At 39.1% G+C, this 18,188-nt stretch overlaps 3 protein-coding genes across 7 annotated transcripts; all 3 read right to left on the bottom strand.

The window, feature by feature from the left end:
- Positions 1–938: 938 nt before the first annotated feature.
- Positions 939–9,158, bottom strand: LOC122415158 (membrane-associated guanylate kinase, WW and PDZ domain-containing protein 1). 5 transcript variants are annotated; one of them, XM_043427071.1, is made up of 10 exons: positions 8,660–9,158; positions 7,273–7,345; positions 6,940–7,165; positions 6,442–6,845; positions 4,767–6,303; positions 4,408–4,543; positions 3,718–4,260; positions 3,359–3,529; positions 3,066–3,200; positions 939–2,167 (listed from the first exon to the last, which is right to left on the bottom strand). In XM_043427071.1, exons 2-10 carry the CDS (start codon positions 7,319–7,321, stop codon positions 2,003–2,005), a joined length of 3,366 nt encoding a protein of 1,121 aa, XP_043283006.1. In that variant the 5' UTR covers positions 7,322–7,345; positions 8,660–9,158; the 3' UTR covers positions 939–2,002. The 5 variants fall into 5 exon arrangements, with proteins under 5 accessions (XP_043283006.1, XP_043283005.1, XP_043283007.1 ...); XM_043427070.1 differs by having other exon boundaries at positions 8,684–9,158; XM_043427072.1 differs by lacking the exon at positions 8,660–9,158 and adding an exon at positions 8,126–8,397.
- A 299-nt stretch (positions 9,159–9,457) lies between these two features.
- PQBP1 (poly-glutamine tract binding protein 1) lies at positions 9,458–11,157 on the bottom strand. Its single transcript, XM_043427077.1, has 6 exons — positions 10,861–11,157; positions 10,665–10,774; positions 10,394–10,569; positions 10,063–10,243; positions 9,795–9,955; positions 9,458–9,692 (listed from the first exon to the last, which is right to left on the bottom strand). Exons 1-6 carry the CDS (start codon positions 10,928–10,930, stop codon positions 9,500–9,502), a joined length of 891 nt encoding a protein of 296 aa, XP_043283012.1. The 5' UTR covers positions 10,931–11,157; the 3' UTR covers positions 9,458–9,499.
- Positions 11,158–13,911: 2,754 nt separating this feature from the next.
- LOC122415139 (cytochrome P450 6k1-like) lies at positions 13,912–18,153 on the bottom strand. The gene is made up of 5 exons (XM_043427031.1): positions 15,742–18,153; positions 15,401–15,625; positions 15,021–15,295; positions 14,705–14,885; positions 13,912–14,617 (listed from the first exon to the last, which is right to left on the bottom strand). The coding sequence occupies exons 1-5, from the start codon at positions 16,406–16,408 to the stop codon at positions 14,454–14,456; spliced, it is 1,512 nt and encodes a 503-aa protein (XP_043282966.1). The 5' UTR covers positions 16,409–18,153; the 3' UTR covers positions 13,912–14,453.
- Between the last annotated feature and the right edge of the window lie 35 nt (positions 18,154–18,188).

Below are 18,188 nucleotides of genomic sequence, written 5' to 3'. Positions count from 1 at the left end.
GTTCAAAACCCCTCGAATTTAGAATTTTCACAAGTTTATATATATATATATATGAACATATATGTAGGCTTAAAGTATAAAAATTCATAACACGACGTTAATGACGTTCGGGTACAAATGAGACTCTTTCACACGTAGGTAGTGGCTTATCATGCGAGCCTATAAAAAAATAAACTACCACTACCCATTTATCACGAACGCAATCAAGGCAGAGTATCATATCGCTTCCGCCAATAGTGTTACTTATTTCTTACTACGAATTTACGACTATTGATAAGCGGAACGGACTCAAACCCCAAACAAAAAGACTCATCGGTGAATCGCGATGTTTGTTTTTTATCTGTGACAACGTCGAGATTTAAAAATAACTTTTCATGCTTGTTTCCTCTATTCGCTCCCACGTTTAAAAAAATATACGTGTGTACAGAACTCGTTTTTTTTTTCACTTTCCTCCTTCGTTTCGTTTTTCTCGTTGCGACAACGTTCGAAAAAAGCTTTTGCCTAATCCAACATTTTTATACTCCTTGCGCACATATTCGCACATTTATCACATACGTAACGGCAATTTTTTGTCAGCAAAAAAAACCCAAGCGGAGCGCTCGCAGCTCCGACGAATCGTTTAAGGCCTTACAAACACTTGCAGCCGGCGGAAAAACGTGATTTTCTTGATTTTTTTTTTTCCACAAGAAAATACATGTTTGTTGAAAAACTGTGAACGACATTCATTAATACATAAATTCATGTACTTGTACAAATTTTTTTCATCAAAAAATTTCTCAAAGTGGCCCAACTCCGACTGCATTTCCGTAGCACCTTTTTTTGAGCATCAGTTGGGGTGGACATGATAACTAAAAAACTATTAATTCGATCGATACCAAATTTATACCACTTATTTATTATAACAATAGCTTGGGCCTGGACGAAGGATTTGTAAAAATTTGGATTTAAATTCATCTTTTGAGGTGCTAAATTTTCGGTTTTTTTGCTACAATCTTTTTTTTCCAACAAAATACGAAATCATTCGTCCAGGTCCTAGCTATTATTATAATAAATAAGTGGTACAAATTTAGTGTGGATCGGATCGATAGCTTTTTAGTAATCGTGTACACCGCATAGGTATTTAAAAAAAAAGACGATTCTGAAATAATCGCGTTAAAGGTTCAAGTATTAGACGACCCCGTGCGCACCGAGCCGTCGGTTGAAATGCCCATGGCTACGAGTCCAATGCTCCGATCTTTATGGAATTTGGTGAGAATATTCTTAGACATTGTACTTGGAGAGTATCTAAAAAAAAGAATTTTCCATTTTTCCGCCCATCACAAGTGTGTATAAAGCCTTAAGGCTGTCGTTTATTGCGACGGCACGCGGACACTTATAATTTGGCTAAATGATGAATTCAATGCGCTCAGGATTTAGTATTAAGCTCGATTTACAAAGGAATAAAAGATTAAAGATGAAAGAATACCTTGCTGATCAGTACACTGAATTCTTTGGTGTGTATGGACACATACTGTGCTTGCGTATTTATAATTAATTAATTAATATATATATTTATATATTCGTTTACCGAAGTATCATCTTAGAGCATTACAAATCAAAATATCCGCGTTTCGTTGAAACCGAAAAAAACGTTTCTTTCATTCATATATAATTTTGTCTCTCGCACAAACACTCCTCCTCGTTTCATGTCCTCAAACATCACCTCGTCGATAATGCGCAATTGTTAGGAGTTTTTTTTTTCGTTTCTTTTTTCAATCGTTATAAGCTGCAGGTATAAGTTCTTTGAGTCTCTAATTGAAATAGAATTGTCCTAAATATCCATTAATTAATTACAGTAATTACAATCTATTTATATTTATATATTATATTACACATTAGTCGAAGACCTTTCGAAGCAATTGGCAGTCTAATGAACGCGTAAACTGGCAGTAATTTAATCGATTCTGTTTGTACATTGTAAAACGTGATACTTGCATTATTAATTTTCTTAATTTTCACAATTCTATCGTCTTTTTCTCGAAGAGCAGCAGCAGCTCAATGGAATGGAAAAAGGTTTTTTCCTACGAATCTCAGTGAGAGCGCAGTTCCCGTGTGAATTTTTCAATTTCTCGTCTACGTTTCCGGGCTCGATCGGTCGTATACTTATTTGGTCGATCGTAAGATTACTCTACAATGAATTTACAAGGAGTAAAAAAAAATGTGAGCAACTTCAAAGCGCAACCGAAACGAACGAATATCAATGTATATTTGTGAATGTAAAAGTCATACATATTTTTCCACATTAGGAGTAAAAGTTTCGTTTTTTTGGAACACGTGCAAGGCACTTATTTTCAAAGAGAACGTATATCGAAATAAATTTTCGTACGATTTGTCAGCGCTTGAATAATCAAACATTATGAAAAATCGTTAATGTTACAGAATTAGCACCAGTCTATTTTCTTTTCATTGTTTTCTTTTGCTTGTTAAAAAAGGCTTGACATTAAAATTAGCGACGCAAATACAGCCGTAACAAAGAATTTCGAGGACCTCTGTACAGTCGAGTAGAATTGAAATATCGTAATTCTACGATCTTTTGACTACCGTCAGGCACATAACTCTCGTACGAGTAGTTGAGCAGATTGTGTAAAGATGAAATAGTAAAAAGTTAAAAAAAAAAGAAAAAAAACAAAACGACAAATGCGCGTAAGAAAAACAAAAAGGATCTCGAGTATTGAATCTAATTCAATCATACGCGTACCAAATTCTCCTTAAAACTTTCATCCGCTATTGCAGCAGTCGTAACAGTGATTTTTCTTTCTAATCCTACCTTCCAATGTAGGATTAAGAAAAAATCTCGTTACTTTTGTATATCAGCGTACAGTCTTCGATCGTCGATTATCCGCGCAGTCGTAGTCTCATATCGTTAATGAAATGTTGTTAATAAGTATGCCATTCGTAATTGCTTTTTGTTAATGAAATTTGTTAATTTGTTTTACCCTTCTATTCATTTTTTAAATTCACTTTTGTTGTTGTTATTTAGTTTTTGTTTATATGTTCATATCGTAGAGATGAGGTGGAGGACCTACCGCAGTTGGCATTTGACAGCCTCGTCTTATGAGCAGCCTCACCGACGGACCGCCGTTTCTTATTATTTCTATTGCCTCCGTGTGTGTCATGTTTTTCGTGTTTATAGCATTTATCTCGATTATCTGATCTCCGACCTGTGTGCAAAAAAAATCAACGATATGATCGATCGATTTAAAATAATGTTTTTTTTCCAGATATCACAAAAGTATTAGAATATTTTTTAAAAGAAAATGTTTTTCGAAAAGTAATGGGAAAACTTCGTCTCTACAAAATTGTGGTAAAATTATCTTACCCTGAGCCGATTGTCGACAGCGGCGGGACCATTCTCGGCAATTTGCAATACGAACAAAGGCATATTTTGGAATTCCCGACCTCCGCGTATACTGAAGCCGAAGCCACGTGTGCCTCGAGTCAATTCGACGGCGTGGTACTGTCCACCGTCTCCATCGGCTGCTGGTTCGTCCTGAAAATAAGATAAATGTGAAATACAGGGAATTATACATAAATGCGATGAAACATGAGTATGAAGAAAAACTTGTATTGAATGAATACGAGGAAACGAATATTTGACATTTGCTCCCCGATATGAAGGGAATAAATTTACGAATACATAAGATATATAATTAAAATGAAAAAACGGACTGATTATACCTTCTGGGAAAGTGACGTGTTGCTGCAGCAATCGTCGAGAGGATAACCAATCGTTAGTGTGACCGAGTAACCGGAATCTTTAATCAAATTGACTATATCTTTGTGGCAAACATTGGTAATATCGACGTGATTAACAGCGAGTATGTGATCTCCGACATTGAGACGTCCACATCGTTCAGCCGGAGAACCTTCGATTATTCTTCCTATAGTTGAGCCAGCTTTATTAACCGACGATATGATAACAAACCCAAATCCTTCGTTTTCCATTCTCGTGACTGTCACGTCGTAAGGATATTGTATATTTATTTGTCGTCCGTACGAGGTTTGAAGATTATCACGTAAGTGATCCTGAGCGTTTATTCTCCTCCTTATGCCAAGAGTGACGCGACCGTTTTGGGCAGCTCCTATCATCAATTGTACAACGTTGTGATGCGAGGAATTCATCACGCTCTCACCGTCCACCGACATTATCAGATCTCCAGTGTTCAATCGGTTATCACGATCCGCTGCACCGCCTGGCACTATATGACCAACCGATACCTGCTGACCATTATATCATTAATGTTCCAATGAAGAAAAAGAATAAATATTCAAAGTGCCTTGAACAGAGGCATTCGACAAAGTTTTTCCCTTCATTCAAAGTGAAAGCTGTGAAGCTAAACATTAACTAACGCGATGAGGACCACCAACCTGAGATCCTTCCTCGGTCCCTCCGACTATCCTGAATCCGAAACCAGTGTCTTGTCTAACCAATGTTACCAACGTTTCTATCCACTCGATATCAGGTATCGTTGGGCAAACCATTTCCCCACCGTACTGAGGAAATCTGCAAGAAACAAAACAAATTATCGACTGCATTTAATACAAAGTCACAAACGTTTTAATTGAACCCTGGCGTAAAGGAATCAGTACTTTTCGGCTGTACAGTCCAAATTTTACAACGAAGCGAATCTCAGTCGAGTTGAAAAGAAGAATTTAAGTAACAAAAATTTGATTCAAGTGAACGAGGGTTGACACAGTAAAAATGTGAAAACAAGACAATTTTTCACCTGGAAACTGAACTCGAATGTGGTTGTTCATGCTCGAAACTCGTCGTTTCCTTTCGTTTGTCCCAAATCTCGCCAGTGTCGACATTTTGCTCCTGTCCTATCGTATAAGCGCTGTAATCCTGTTCGTTGTATCTCGGGTGTGTTTGGCTGGCGTACAAATCTTTATAATAATCGGGGTGTACTCCGCTGCCATTGTGTTTTATGATATTGTCATGATGAGCGACGTTGACGGAATAAACATCATTGCCAAGACCCATTTTATCGTCCACGACCCAATCGCGTTTTGCAAGGGAAGCGTGCCTTACATTTTGTCTGCGTTCTTCCTCGTCGTCATCTTCGTCATCGACATCATCGAGATTCGTCATTGGTCCGAAATTTTCTGTCATATTAGCAATATTAGCTTTGTAAGGATCGGTATAATAAATACCACGATTGTAATCAGAGTATTTGTATCTGTTATCGAGATGATTGAGATCGTTGTCGCATGTCTGTTCGGGCCAATTGGCATCGTTGCTCGGAGATTTCGCGCAAGTTCTCGTGTCGATAAGAGGCGTTTTTGGTCGACTCGGAACAACGGTTTTCGATTGAGTGCTGTAAATATCCGCAGTGGGTGTTTTGCTTCGGAAGAAGTCTTGAGACTGTTTGTCCCTCTTAACGTCCTTCATGCTCGAATTCCCGACGGAAGTCGTTCGCTGCACGTGTATCATTGCTTCTTGATTACGTGGACAATCTTTTAAAACTTGTACGACTTCCGAATGACACATGTTTCTAACGGTAACTTCATTTATGTTGACCAATATGTCGCCCTCCATGAGATTCTTACAACGTTGACGATCAAGTATTTTCTTAACTTTTTGACCGTGGGAGGAATCAGCGATTGTGAAACCGAAACCCATTGCCCCTTTGACTATTGAAATACTCAAAAACTCCGATTTCGTTGATATCGGCGACGAATTCTCCTTGCGTACGCTCGAATCGTCTCCCGTGTCGGAGAGCAAGATGTCCGTGCTGCTCGGTCTTTTGATCGAAGCCGCGTTCGCTCCGTTCATTTTTTCAGATATACAAAGATCCGGCATCGAATTGACCGACGTGTTTGCCAAATTATCACCGTTTTCCATGTTATGCACCGACAAAAATCCTGTGTCGAGGAAATCGAAGCGTCCCTCGTTCCGCTGCATTCCTGAATCAAGGTCCATGTACAGGCTCGGATCATCGACCATTCTGTCCCCCGAACCTGGCAACATCTGACGCTGTTGTTGGTGATGCTGCTGCTGTTGCTGCTGTTGTTGCTGCTGTTGATGATGAACAGACTGACGCAAAAGGCCAGCGTCTCTGATCACTTGATCGCCCGGTGCACTCACCGCTATCGTCGTTACGACCTCCGTGTTCGGATCATTCGGGTCGAAGGGCAATGGATATCCTCTGCAAACTTCGAGAGTCACTGTCTCACCGCTCCCGATTGATTTAAATACGTTCACCATCTCATTATGCGTGAAACCTAACACGCACGTTTCGTTCACATAGACGAGAACATCACCTGCGAAACAAATGGCATTTCGGTATTAAGTTACTCAAAAAAGAAGAGATATTCGATGGAATGATGTGTTTTTGAAAGTTTGTCACGACGTTTTTTTTCCCATCAGTTTGGAGAAAAGATTTTTCAAGTCAAACTCACCAGTTTGTAATTTTCCATCGAGCCAAGCTGGACCGTTCGGAGCAACGCTCTTGATTTGCAAAAACTCTTCAACCGCATCGTCACCACCGACGATCGTGAATCCCAAGCCCCTCGAGCTCTTCAGTAAAGTCGTTCTCACGCGTTGGCCTTTTAATTTTTTTGGATTTCTTGTGAAATTCGGACTTTTTCGATCGTTCATACTCTGCTGAGCTCGTTTGGCCTGCAACACTGGATTCTCGTACTGCGTTCGACGATTCACGTGATCAATGAAGTACGTTCCATAAAGTTGATCGTCAATTTTTTCCCAGCCATAGGGCAGCTCGTCGTCGAGACATTCTTCCAAAGACCGTTTTTGAAATTTGGACAAACGAGGATCGAGCCAGTGAGATGTTCCTGTGTTGTGGCTATTGGCAAATCATACAAAATTATTAGGAATTAAAATCAGATACTTGTCAATTTCGTTTCATAATAACTCACATCAACTCAAAATAAACTTACTCGATGAAATAGACTTCTCCGGTATCCGTGTATGCTTTTTCCCAATTTTGTGGGAGCGGACCAAGCTGATCTTCCGATGCTTGACTGCGGCAACGACCGTTCATGTCATGCTCCATATTACCGCCGACTTGTTCAGAGCCAGTGTTGTACATATAATTGGGAGGAACACGGTGGCTGGACATGTCATTATCGCTCATCGCCAACATCTCTTTATCCACACTCCCGACTGAAAAATTATTCGCAACCAAACAGCAAATATAGATGGTCAGAAAAAAATAAAAATTTGAATGTCCGTTGTGACAATAAGAAGAAAAAATCTATGATTTTCCTCACCGTCATTGGTGTTGTCCAGGGAAACTGAATCCTCGGTTTTATTTTCCATTTTAATGGACCTCAGCTTCTCACTCTGATCCAAAAAAAATATCAATATTATATTGCAACAGAAAAGTTATGTAGGCAAAAAATTAGGCTGTAGTACATTGGATTTACGATTTAAAGATTCCGAAATTTTTCCCAAAACGAGAAAGAATAAACAAAATGAAGTTTAATGACATTTTAGTTATTATGTGATATAAACGTTAATATCATAAGCACAATTCTCAATAATCTCCGCACAAAAAATTCGACAGGTGCATAAAGAAAATTGACAGGTGTACGGAAAGAGAAAAAAAAACAAAAACTCTGACGAAAAATTTTCATTTTTAGTTTCCGTTCCGATGATTTGAGAGACCCTGTTTTCCGGACGAGGGTTGTTTTACGAGCAGGTGTTGCGCGTTGCAGGGTGACGAAATTTGGTCCGAGAGCGATAAGAAAAACTCGAGGAGCATAAATACCGAAACCCTAAATTCATAAGCCCGATATTATAGAAGAAAAAACGCTAAAAAACAACGCGTATTATTACTATGAGCCGAAGCATGTACGACCATTGAAACACGTATATTAGACATATACGTATAAATCACGAAACCGTAGGAAAAGATCGCGACACGATTGCGACTTTTATTGCCCCTACGAGTTGCGGAAGTTTTTTATCCCACACGCGTATAAAACCCAACGAGAAATGAATGTGACTTTCTATCGGATGTGAATAAGCGAGATGGGCGTGTTTAGAGAAAGAAAAAGAGGGAAAAGGAAAAAAAGGGTTGATACCTATGCAGCTAGAAAAGCTGAATTCACGAGTTCATACTTTCGTGTGTGATAAATTCTACGTTTTGTACGAGCCACCATCTACTTTTACGTATTTCAAAGGATTTATAGCCATAATAATATTCGCACAAATCACTATTATTATTACTACGAGTATGATTGTTATTATACTAATACACGCGTACAAGCGCGCACGCACTTGTTCTGAATGATAAAAAAATCCTCTATAATTCCTGTATTAGAGATGCGCGTACGTGTATGACCGACAGATGAAGAAAAATAATCCGCGTAAACTGGTTTGAGCTCTCGCGCTAGAATAATCTGCCTTCAAACTCTGAGAGAATAAGCTCTTGCATGTTGTTTATAAGGCTCGAAAAAACTCGACTGAGAAGATGCAAGGAAAGCGGAGAATAATTCAAGTACAGTGGCTCGGGAATATTTCCCACGTACAAAATTGCTTTTCAAACACCCGTACACACATATGCCTAATTTATATATATGTATATAGTTATGCGAGTAAGAAAGTTTACACGATTCTTATACATACGCGACATATACAGAACGGTTTGCTTACACGAGATGCGAGAGTTGTACTCACACGCAGCGGGCTCAATATTTTTTTCTTTTTTGCTTCTTTTTTCTTTTCACGATGTATGCTCCATCCTCTTCTCTAAATATTTTTCACTCTGCTTAAACATCACGCCACCCCCTTTCGCATTCTTCGGATATACACACTATTTAAAAAATTCTCCCGTTCCACCGGGTCAAAAATATTTGATCACTGAATCACTCGCCTGCCACACAAACATAATCGCGGTTGGAATCTTTTTTTCTTCCCACAGAAATATGCGTAGTGATCGATACCATGGATCGAAACACTTCGAAACGCGTGAATAAGCGTATTCTCTTGACACTGTATTTTTTTCCAAGTGGATGCGAGTTCGGTATAAATCTCAAGTTTACATGCTTTATCACTGGAAACAGTATAAGTATGAAAAAAAACCTACGCGTTCGTGACACACACGCTCGTGTGTTTGTGTGCGCAATAGCTGCACAAGCAAGTGCAGGAGGGAGGAGTGCACGTCGTCGTCGCTCGCCACCACACGATAACGAATCCAGTGCTCCAGTGGCTAATATTGAAACTTTGATGAGCGTCAATCGTCGATAAGAAAAATTACCAACTGAGCACAGAGTGCAATGTCCTCTGCTATATATACGGATCACGAAACAAAACCGAATCAAATAAATGATTCAAAATTCGAACATGAATAGGTGAATATCTTCATCTAAAAGGATAACAAAGTTATCGATTGCGTAAGATTTCGTGGATGTAAAATATTTACTAAATTTGTGTCAATCGTTAAATTCGTAGTTATTAATTACATGGGATTTATTTTTCAAGTACAATAAGATCTTATTCAGGTATTTCAGGAAATGACACTATAGGTTTAGTCGTTCCTTCAATTTCGGGCTTGGTAGTTCGATTCGATCGCAAAACGGCACCAGGACTTGGATAAGGACGCATTTGGTACAAAGGCCCTGAAGCTGTTGTGTCTGCTCCAGTCTTTGCTTCGTTATGTCTGGCTAGACCGTCTGACCATTTGCCCCTGTAATTACGAAGATTAAACAGATCAAATATTGTAAAAATGTTTACATTCCTTAAATTCAAATTTCGTGTCACATTGCAGGAGCAGGAAAAAAAACAGTACCGTGGTATATCGCTGTAAGCAGCCGGATCCATAGGATCCAAAGATCGATCTTTTTTGTCTTTATTTGCCTCGGATCGCTGAGGTCTTCGAGCAACTTCAGGAACTTTGAATCGTTCTCTAGTAACGATTTTTTGCTCTTTCTTGTATTCAACTTCATCGACCTAGAAATTCATTTTATAGTAAAATGTATGCAGATGAACACATAGAAGTATAATTAAGAGGTGCAGAAAATTCCAATGTTCAGTGAAATTCAAAATTTTCAACTTACCTCCATTGTTTCCTGATCGCTACCACTCTCGTCGCTGGACATGTTGTCATCTTGATCTGCAGCTTTCAAATGGAGCTCCTCTCGGAGTTGAGATGCAGGTTGAGAAATCTGGCATTTGGGATGCCCGGGTGGAAGCCAAGAAACTAAATCTGAAGCCCAGTCCCAGTAATAATGTTGACCCCTTCGGATGAAGACGATTGATTATTTGAGGTTGGAATTCAATAAAGTAGCGATATTTACAAAAAAATACTTTGAAAGATTTATATAATGGATGAAGCAAGTACGAACACAGCCTTCAATAAACATCAATAAATAGGAGGAATGCACTTACGAGCCTGGGTCATAAACGGCTTTCCACGTTTCTGGTAAAGGAAATTTCTGAATGAGACGCATTTGAAGTTTGAGATACTTTTCTGATGGCTGTAAATGGCCAACACCCCACAATTCTTTGCACTTTTTTGTACATTCGTGATGTATGTTATATTTATTTGGACACCCGGCATAGCCCTGAAAGTATAATTTATCCCACAAATGTATAAAAGTAAACAAAAATTTTCTTGCATTAACAATAATGTCTTCAAATATTTGTGGAAGGTACAAACCATAAACTTTTGTGACAGGTCGATTTGATTGATCTCGTCCTTCGTTGTATCATAATCTTCCGCGATTACTTCTTCGTGAACTTTCTTTTTTGTCTCCTTCTTTGTTTTTTCTAAAATTGAATGTGAAAAATAATGAATTCTGTAAAGAATTACTGTGGTTTTCATTTGATAGAAATTTGAGGTTAACAGTCATTACCACTTTTGTCTGATCCTGTTATGAGACCTCTTTTCGCGAGGCGTGCTGCTAATGCCGCAGGAAGAGGCATTTTGTTTGATTACTTATTTACTGTTTCGCAAATTATTACGTTGAATATTGTTTGTAAATAATGCTTATTCTTCTAGCGAGCGTTTTGTAAGCATGACAGATGTTGCCATGGTCAATATCACGTCTATATGGTCGTTTTCGTCGATAAAAAAAATTCGACGACAGAGGTTCTCAACTTTGTTAATATTGAATACAGAACTTGTATACTATGACACATTTTTTACATTTCTACCAGAAATATTTATTGAAACCAAAATTTATTTATACCCAATAAATAAAGTCTCGTAAAATATCTACCATGATTATACTACTCCGTAACTTTTCCACCAAACGCTCGCTCTGAAAGAATATGCATCGCATAAAATGCATATTGCATCGCAGGAAAATGAATAATTTAAAAAATGTCTGCTACGTGATGTTTCTACCAGAAAGCATTTCTACCACTTACGTCACTACCTCACTTTCTTTGGTAAAGATGGGTTTTCTAGGATAACAACTTTTATCAAGAATAAAGAAATATTAATCTCAAATAGAACTCTATAAATACTGTATAATATTTCAATTTTTTTTACGATTCGGTGCATCATGTTTGAGCATTAATAAAATTATAGCAATCGGTTGGTGTAGAAAAATATGATATTGGAATAATTCCGAAAGGATATCGAATAATGTTTCATTTGTTTACATTCATCACGTGTTTACGTTTCACGCGTTTACGCTTGATCGCGTTCCTAGCCGCAAAATTCGCTTCGCAGCGCAGTAGCGGTAGTAGAGTGGGGATAGAGGCGTTCGGCCGCCAGCCAACAGGCGGGAGAGGGGGTCGACCGAACGTCGGGGGAAGCGCGAGGAGGGAGAGAGAGGAGACAGCGCGCGCGCAACACGTTTACGCTTCATTCTCATTCGCCGTTCGCCCGGCATGGGGTGAGGATTGGCCACGGGGATTGGCGTAGCATAAAGCGTGAGCGCACGGTCCGTGTTAACGCTATGCATTACCGTTTGTAGATTCATAAAAATTGAGAAACCGGAGCATAAAATACAACATATGGAATTCTACTTTATTTTTAGTAACTAAAATAATCCTACGATTTAATTTGTTTTAATCATTCGAAAAATTTAATGGATTTAAACAAATAAAATAAATATCAGTGAAAATTGATAACGCAGTCATAATTTTTATAAAAATAGTTTTTCACTAGACTCAGGCAACTGCATGATCGATCACCTATAAATTACAAAGTAAAAAATGAAAAAAATATAGAATCATGTATATCGATAAAAGGCGCGAAAACACAACGAATATTAGAGTTAAAATTGAATGAATCATAACGATTCGTTCGTTTTTATTGTCGTTCAGTATGAATATACAATTTTTTTTCTTCGATTCCTGAGATTCCTTTTTTTTACGCAAAATGGATAAGCCGATAGGGATGTCGCTTCGCTCTCGACGTTATTATATCGCCACAAAATTAGCGCGGAAATGAATATTTCCAAAATTTTGGCAATTACAAAATAGTCTCGAGGCAAGGGCCAGTAACAGAAACACTTTAGTGACGCCTGTAACACAGCTTCGAGAGTCGTGTGTATGCTCGCACGCGCGCGTGTTCGCAAGCGAGCTAAGATGCAACCATACCCCGAGCAACGCAACGCAAAGCAAAGCACCTAACGCACGGTCCTAAAGCCATGGGGTTGTCGGCAAGCGAAGACGGACACGTCTGTAAATCTACTCAATATATTGTTAGTTAGACACAGTTCCGAGCTTGATACAGTTTCTGTATCACTTTGAAGTCGCGCAGGCAAGATTCCATGCAGATAAGTCGGAGTTGCAAAGGCTGCACGCTGAGCAACGTACGCGAGGCGTATAACCGCAGTTATGTACAGCATTAAGAATAGTTTTTACTAGTCAAATGCTAACAATAGGACGCGAGCAACCGACCACGCGTGCACGCACGCGGGCACGCTCGATTCTCCATGAAACGGTGGTACAGGTTGTCGCTACAAATGTTTCTGATACTCGACATTTGCTTATCCATTTGCGCGAAAACGGTTTTCGTAGGAATTTAAATATTTTCACTCGTCGCACGTGTTAATTATTTTAACAATATGAAAATGTTAAAATTTATGTTTAATCTGTAGAATTAAATAACGAGTTTTTTTTCTCGCGTCGGTATGAAATTGTGAATTTTTGGTGATGAACCCAAGCAAGTTCGTCCTCGTAAAAGAGACCAGCAAAATATAAATTTGTGATGATGAATCGATTACGATTCTCTGTGATGCGGTGAAGTGATAATACAAGTTAAAAACATAGAAGGCGAAGAAACATTGAAATAAAAGTGTGTGAAAGATAAATGTGTAAAGTTCTTAATGATCGGAACCAAGGAGCAGGAAAGAGGATCGTAAGGAAGGAGCAGAGGGAGAGGATCGTGCTGGAAGAAGACGGGGAGAGAGCGCGAGGATCGTGGAGGAAGAGGAAAAAGGTAGGAAGAAGAGCGAAGACCCTGCGTGCGTACACGTGAGTGACTATGCCAACGATTTTTTTTAGGAGTGCGCCAAACCTGACAAATGGTCAAATGCACGATCAAAGTACACGAACGTTCGGATGACGTTTTGATATTTTATGGAAATATTTTTTGATAAAATAATGAACCGTCTTATTACAATTTGAAAAAAAAAGTCAATGCGGACATTATGAAAAGGGGCGGGGGGTCAACTCGGGCGATAAATTTTTCCTTGTGTAGTCCACCGCGTACTGTACAGTGTGCTGCCAAATAATTGTAACAGATGTTGTCACGCCATGCTTGTTTTTATTGCCTCTGTAACAGAGAACATAATCATCACTGCTTTCGACAGTATTTCGATCCCATTTTTCATTTAAAAGCCACTGATTCGAGATCATCGATTTTTACGCTTCGTCGCATATAACAAATGCATGTCAAGGTTAATCGCTGAATTACAGGTTCGGTCAATAAGGCAAAATCATGCGGCGTTTATCGAGTTTGCATAATTTATTGATTTTGTACTGTACACATTCAATATTTACACATATTTTCAATGAATGCACCTTTTCACAAATAATCATAAATTATTTATCGTTATAGGAGGTAAAAATTATCATAAACAATAAATAGAATTTTTTTGCTTACAACATGGTAATCCTCACCCTGAATTCGATCATTCTATGCAATTTTTCTTACGCACTTTCAGTGTTTTCGTCTTTTTCACAATCACATCTACATCTAATTTTAACAATGCATTAATATGTACAAAGGTATCGCAACTTCTTGCCATAGAAAATGTTCATTCCTCAAGTGAGAAAAAAAAGTTTTTTCTTATTTTTCTTATTTCTATTTCACTTTAGGATCACGAAATTGTTCCGGAAAACTAGAAATCAAGCTGGGCAAAAGGTGAGTATTTCCTTCGTTCTTTTTCACACCGGACAATGCTGTGCTATCCATTTTGAGCTTCGATCGTGATCCCAATTGGTCAACAATAAAAATATCTTAACGTGACGTGTCACGAGGATCTAATCATCGGACGATCTTTTTGAAATGCAACAGAATGCCATCGGCGGCTGCTGTGAAGGTCGACCTCGGATCCAACACACTTTTGTTCTCAGGACGCTGCGAAATCTCGTAATCTCGTAGGACCATGGCGATTACTACTTTGGCGTGAAGTTGTCCCACTTTCATTCCTATTAAAAAATAATGGAAAAAATTGTAAAATTTTGGCAGTTATTGTTGAACGGAAATGCGAAACGCTCCATTAATTTATCACTCACCAACACACATTCTTGGCCCAATGCCGAAAGGAATGTAAGCGTCGCTAACGTTCTTGCCGTCGGAAAATCTTTCGGGATCGAACTCCTCCGGCCGATCGAAAAACCTCGCATCTTCCTGGAGACCGTACAGCGAAATGTAGATCGGAGTACCCTTCTCCAGGACTACGTTCGTGCCAGGAATCTACGATGATGTTTCGACATGAAATTCTCGTTTTTTAATATCCATTTTGACTCGAAGAAAAAAATTGATTTTTACTATCCTTACTTTTTATTATTATTATTATTTTTGGTATTGAGGAGAGCCTGATTTATTTACCGTGTAATTTTCACGCGTGTATCTGTCGATCGTTGAGACCGGAGGATGCAATCGAATTCCTTCTGCCAAGGCCTGATCGAGGTACTTCATATCACTGAAAGCCTCGTAACTCCAGCCGTGCTTTTCGATCGATTTCTCGATATCCTTTCTGACCCGAGTCTGGTGCTCAGGATGATTCGCGAGCTCCATCAACGTGAAGCTGACAGTCGTTGCGCTCGACTCGAACCCGGAGAAGAACGTTCCTGATTGGTAGAGAAGATTTTCGCCCTCGAATTCTGTCCAAAAATTCATCGATCGTAGTCTTTTTCGGAGGAATTTAATTGTGGAAAGCCTCGGAATAAATAGAGGGAAAAAAATGTCTTAATCCCCGAAAAACTTACTGTAAACGTTATTCTGCTCTCCGGCTTTTAGCTGCACCAAAGAATCGATGAAGTCGCCCCTTTTCTCGCCTGATTTTTCCCGCGAGTTGATCGCTCGCCAAAAAACTTTTCGCACGAATTTCGAGTTGAAAAGCATCGGCGATCCTATCAATTCCACCAACTCGGGCATGAAGAATACCGTGACGAGGGCAACCATCCTTTTGAATCCGTGGAAAAACTCCATCACTGCAATGGGGAATCATTCGATTAATTTATCTTCGTGACATATTTTTTCGAGCAATAATTCGAGGGAAGGAAAAATATGAAAATTCGAGAAGATATATGAATGGAAATTGTATTACCAGACTTGGTGAATTCGGCGTTGGGGTAATTGAACGAATCCATTCTCGTGCCGAGAGCAACACTCGCGATGAGATCGGTAGCGTATTTGTAGCTGAGCTCTTGAGCATCGACGAGCTTCACGCCTTCGTCGTCCCCTCGACGAGTGTCCAAAAACTGCTTCATCGGTTCCGCGGTTTCGAGCATGAGGGGGAGCATTTCCCGGAGTTTTCCTCTCGTCAGAGTCGGCGTGATTTTCGACCGCAAGTATTTCCAGGCGGGATTCTTCAGCCCGAACAGGTTCTTCATACCGATGCTGTCCTTCTGTTGCGAGCCGGCGAAGTGACGGTCCGAAAAGTTCTCGAAATCCCGGATCATAACTTGCTTTATGATCTCGGGATCACGAAGCAGTAGGCACGGCTTGTGGAATATGTAAATACCGAGATACGGCACTTCCGGGGAAGCTGCTCTGTGCAGGACTCCGAGATGCCATCCTGGCGCGGTGCGGAATAAAACGGCGTTCTTGAAATTGCCGAATATCAAATCGTAGCTCGACAGTTGCTCGACCCCGCGGCGCCTCCAATAGTTGAGCTTGTAACGCGCGTAAATCCAGAACAATAAAACTATCGAGGACACCGCACAGAACGCGAGACTCACGGACAATTCTTTGAGCTTCGTTACAAAAACCATTTTTTTCCTAATCCTTATAATATCGAATAACAAAAAGAGGCCGAAGGCTCCTTCATCGGCACTTTCGAAAGAGATTAAGTGCGCTGACGAAACACCCCCGCGATATTTCGATTCTGCAACTGCAATTGCGAGGCTTACCCACAATTCTCGTACCTTTATATACCGGTCTCGCGATCTCGAGCCGTTCGCCTCCCACCCAATCTCATCGGTGTGGAACCAGCATCGTTAATCGCTGTTTTTATTATCTTCGAATTACCCTATTTTTAATCGCATACAAAAAAACGTGGTTGGATAATAAATCTAGATAAATACGAACGTTTGGCTCATTTCCTGCCACAGATTCGATAACGATCGATCATTAGTTGTCAAGCTTCTTCCGAAATGTCGAAAGGAGGGAGGCTCGGACTTTGGAAACAAATTTTCAGATGATTTATAAAAGTTTATTCGAAAGGATGATTTTTCACAAATTTATCAACTCAAAGGTTGATTCAGTTTTTAACGAAAAATTTGATATTTCCGATAAAAATTTCACGCTTTCAATTCAACGTTTTATCCCACTCGACGTTCCTTCAGATGCACACTCGACATTTGAAATTTGACGTCGTAAAAACCTCGAAACAAATGTACGGAAATCCCGGCTCTTTTGATTAGGAAGTGTGCCAATCGAGGGCTCCAAATCCACGATTTGTATTACGTAAAGATTATTGGCACACGAGATTCAAATTTTTATCTCCATTCATCAGCAGTTTGAATCAATATCGAGTCGATCGAAAGCACGGAGATAAGAATCGACGCTCCGATGTCGGCTAAATCATTTCGTGATTTAGCAGAAATCAATTGGCGAAAATAAATATTTTTTTAAATGAAGTTTTTGGGCATAATCGAAAACCGAATTTTGACTCAAATTCACCTCGTTTTCTTGGCGCTATGAATTAATCGTTGGATGACTTCCAGCTTCATGGTTGATTGTCAACAAACACAAATTTTATGTCCACAGGAACGAAAAAAATCTCATGTTCGCCTATTGACGAAAAGTTTTTGAGTGACAGCTGTATTACAATGCCGCGTGTCATAATCGATCTCGTATCAAAGATTAACTTTAACTGTATCAAGGATTCCGGTGATAAAATCGTGGCTAATGAAAATTTTTTATTGAATGGAGAATCGAATTCGAGTTATGAAATTCATCGAAGTTGTGAGTGCACTGTTTCTGCTCGTAATTTCGACACGATAACGAAACTGGAGAAGTTTTATCAATAATAGTCGTTTGTTACAGTTCAATTGACCGAGGAATTGATATAAGTTTATAAAGAAAAATGTATTTATCCTCAAATATAAAAGGAGACGAGAATTTTTGAAAATATGAATAAATATTGACGCGACCGAACGATAAGAAGTCTCTTCATTTAGCAGTTCGTATCGATTCTCACGATTCTCAAATCATATTGTTTTTTGTGAAAATTTACAAGCTTATCGATTAAATCGACATCACCGGATGTGATAAAAAAGTTGATCTATGAATGGGAGATTTACCGTTCAGATTACGAATCGAATATAAGAAATGATTCGAAAAGCAATATTTTTCGGAACTGGTACGTTCCGATGAACGCATTTTTTAAATTTGTGATAAAATAATCGTTGTAACCGGCGTAATAGGTGTAAATCACATTTTTTGATGTTTTATAAACGTGTAATCGTTATACTACCGACGAAATCCGGTTAAAACGAATTTTAGTTTGATTTTTGAATACTTGGCGCTGCGCATGCCATCGCTCGATGA

This window comes from Venturia canescens, chromosome 8 (genome assembly GCF_019457755.1).
Source record: "Venturia canescens isolate UGA chromosome 8, ASM1945775v1, whole genome shotgun sequence".
NCBI classification, from domain to species: domain Eukaryota; kingdom Metazoa; phylum Arthropoda; class Insecta; order Hymenoptera; family Ichneumonidae; genus Venturia; species Venturia canescens.
This window is presented reverse-complemented; position numbering and strand designations above follow the sequence as displayed.

What these genes read in the sequence shown, in the direction of transcription:
- LOC122415139 (XM_043427031.1), bottom strand. Translation starts at nt 16,408, where the DNA reads ATGGTTTTTGTAACGAAGCTCAAAGAATTGTCCGTGAGTCTCGCGTTC. An exon ending in CGCCGAATTCACCAAGTCTG is followed by an intron (nt 15,626 to 15,741) that starts GTAATACAATTT and finishes TCCCCATTGCAG; the next exon opens with TGATGGAGTTTTTCCACGGA. An exon ending in AGAGCAGAATAACGTTTACA is followed by an intron (nt 15,296 to 15,400) that starts GTAAGTTTTTCG and finishes ATTTTTGGACAG; the next exon opens with AATTCGAGGGCGAAAATCTT.
- LOC122415158 (XM_043427068.1), bottom strand. An exon ending in GGAGAAGTCTATTTCATCGA is followed by an intron (nt 6,846 to 6,939) that starts GTAAGTTTATTT and finishes ATTTGCCAATAG; the next exon opens with CCACAACACAGGAACATCTC. An exon ending in CTGTCGACAATCGGCTCAGG is followed by an intron (nt 3,201 to 3,358) that starts GTAAGATAATTT and finishes TTTTGCACACAG; the next exon opens with GTCGGAGATCAGATAATCGA.
- PQBP1 (XM_043427077.1), bottom strand. Translation starts at nt 10,930, where the DNA reads ATGCCTCTTCCTGCGGCATTAGCAGCACGCCTCGCGAAAAGAGGTCTC. An exon ending in GCGATCAGGAAACAATGGAG is followed by an intron (nt 9,956 to 10,062) that starts GTAAGTTGAAAA and finishes ATGAATTTCTAG; the next exon opens with GTCGATGAAGTTGAATACAA. An exon ending in GCTTACAGCGATATACCACG is followed by an intron (nt 9,693 to 9,794) that starts GTACTGTTTTTT and finishes TCGTAATTACAG; the next exon opens with GGGCAAATGGTCAGACGGTC.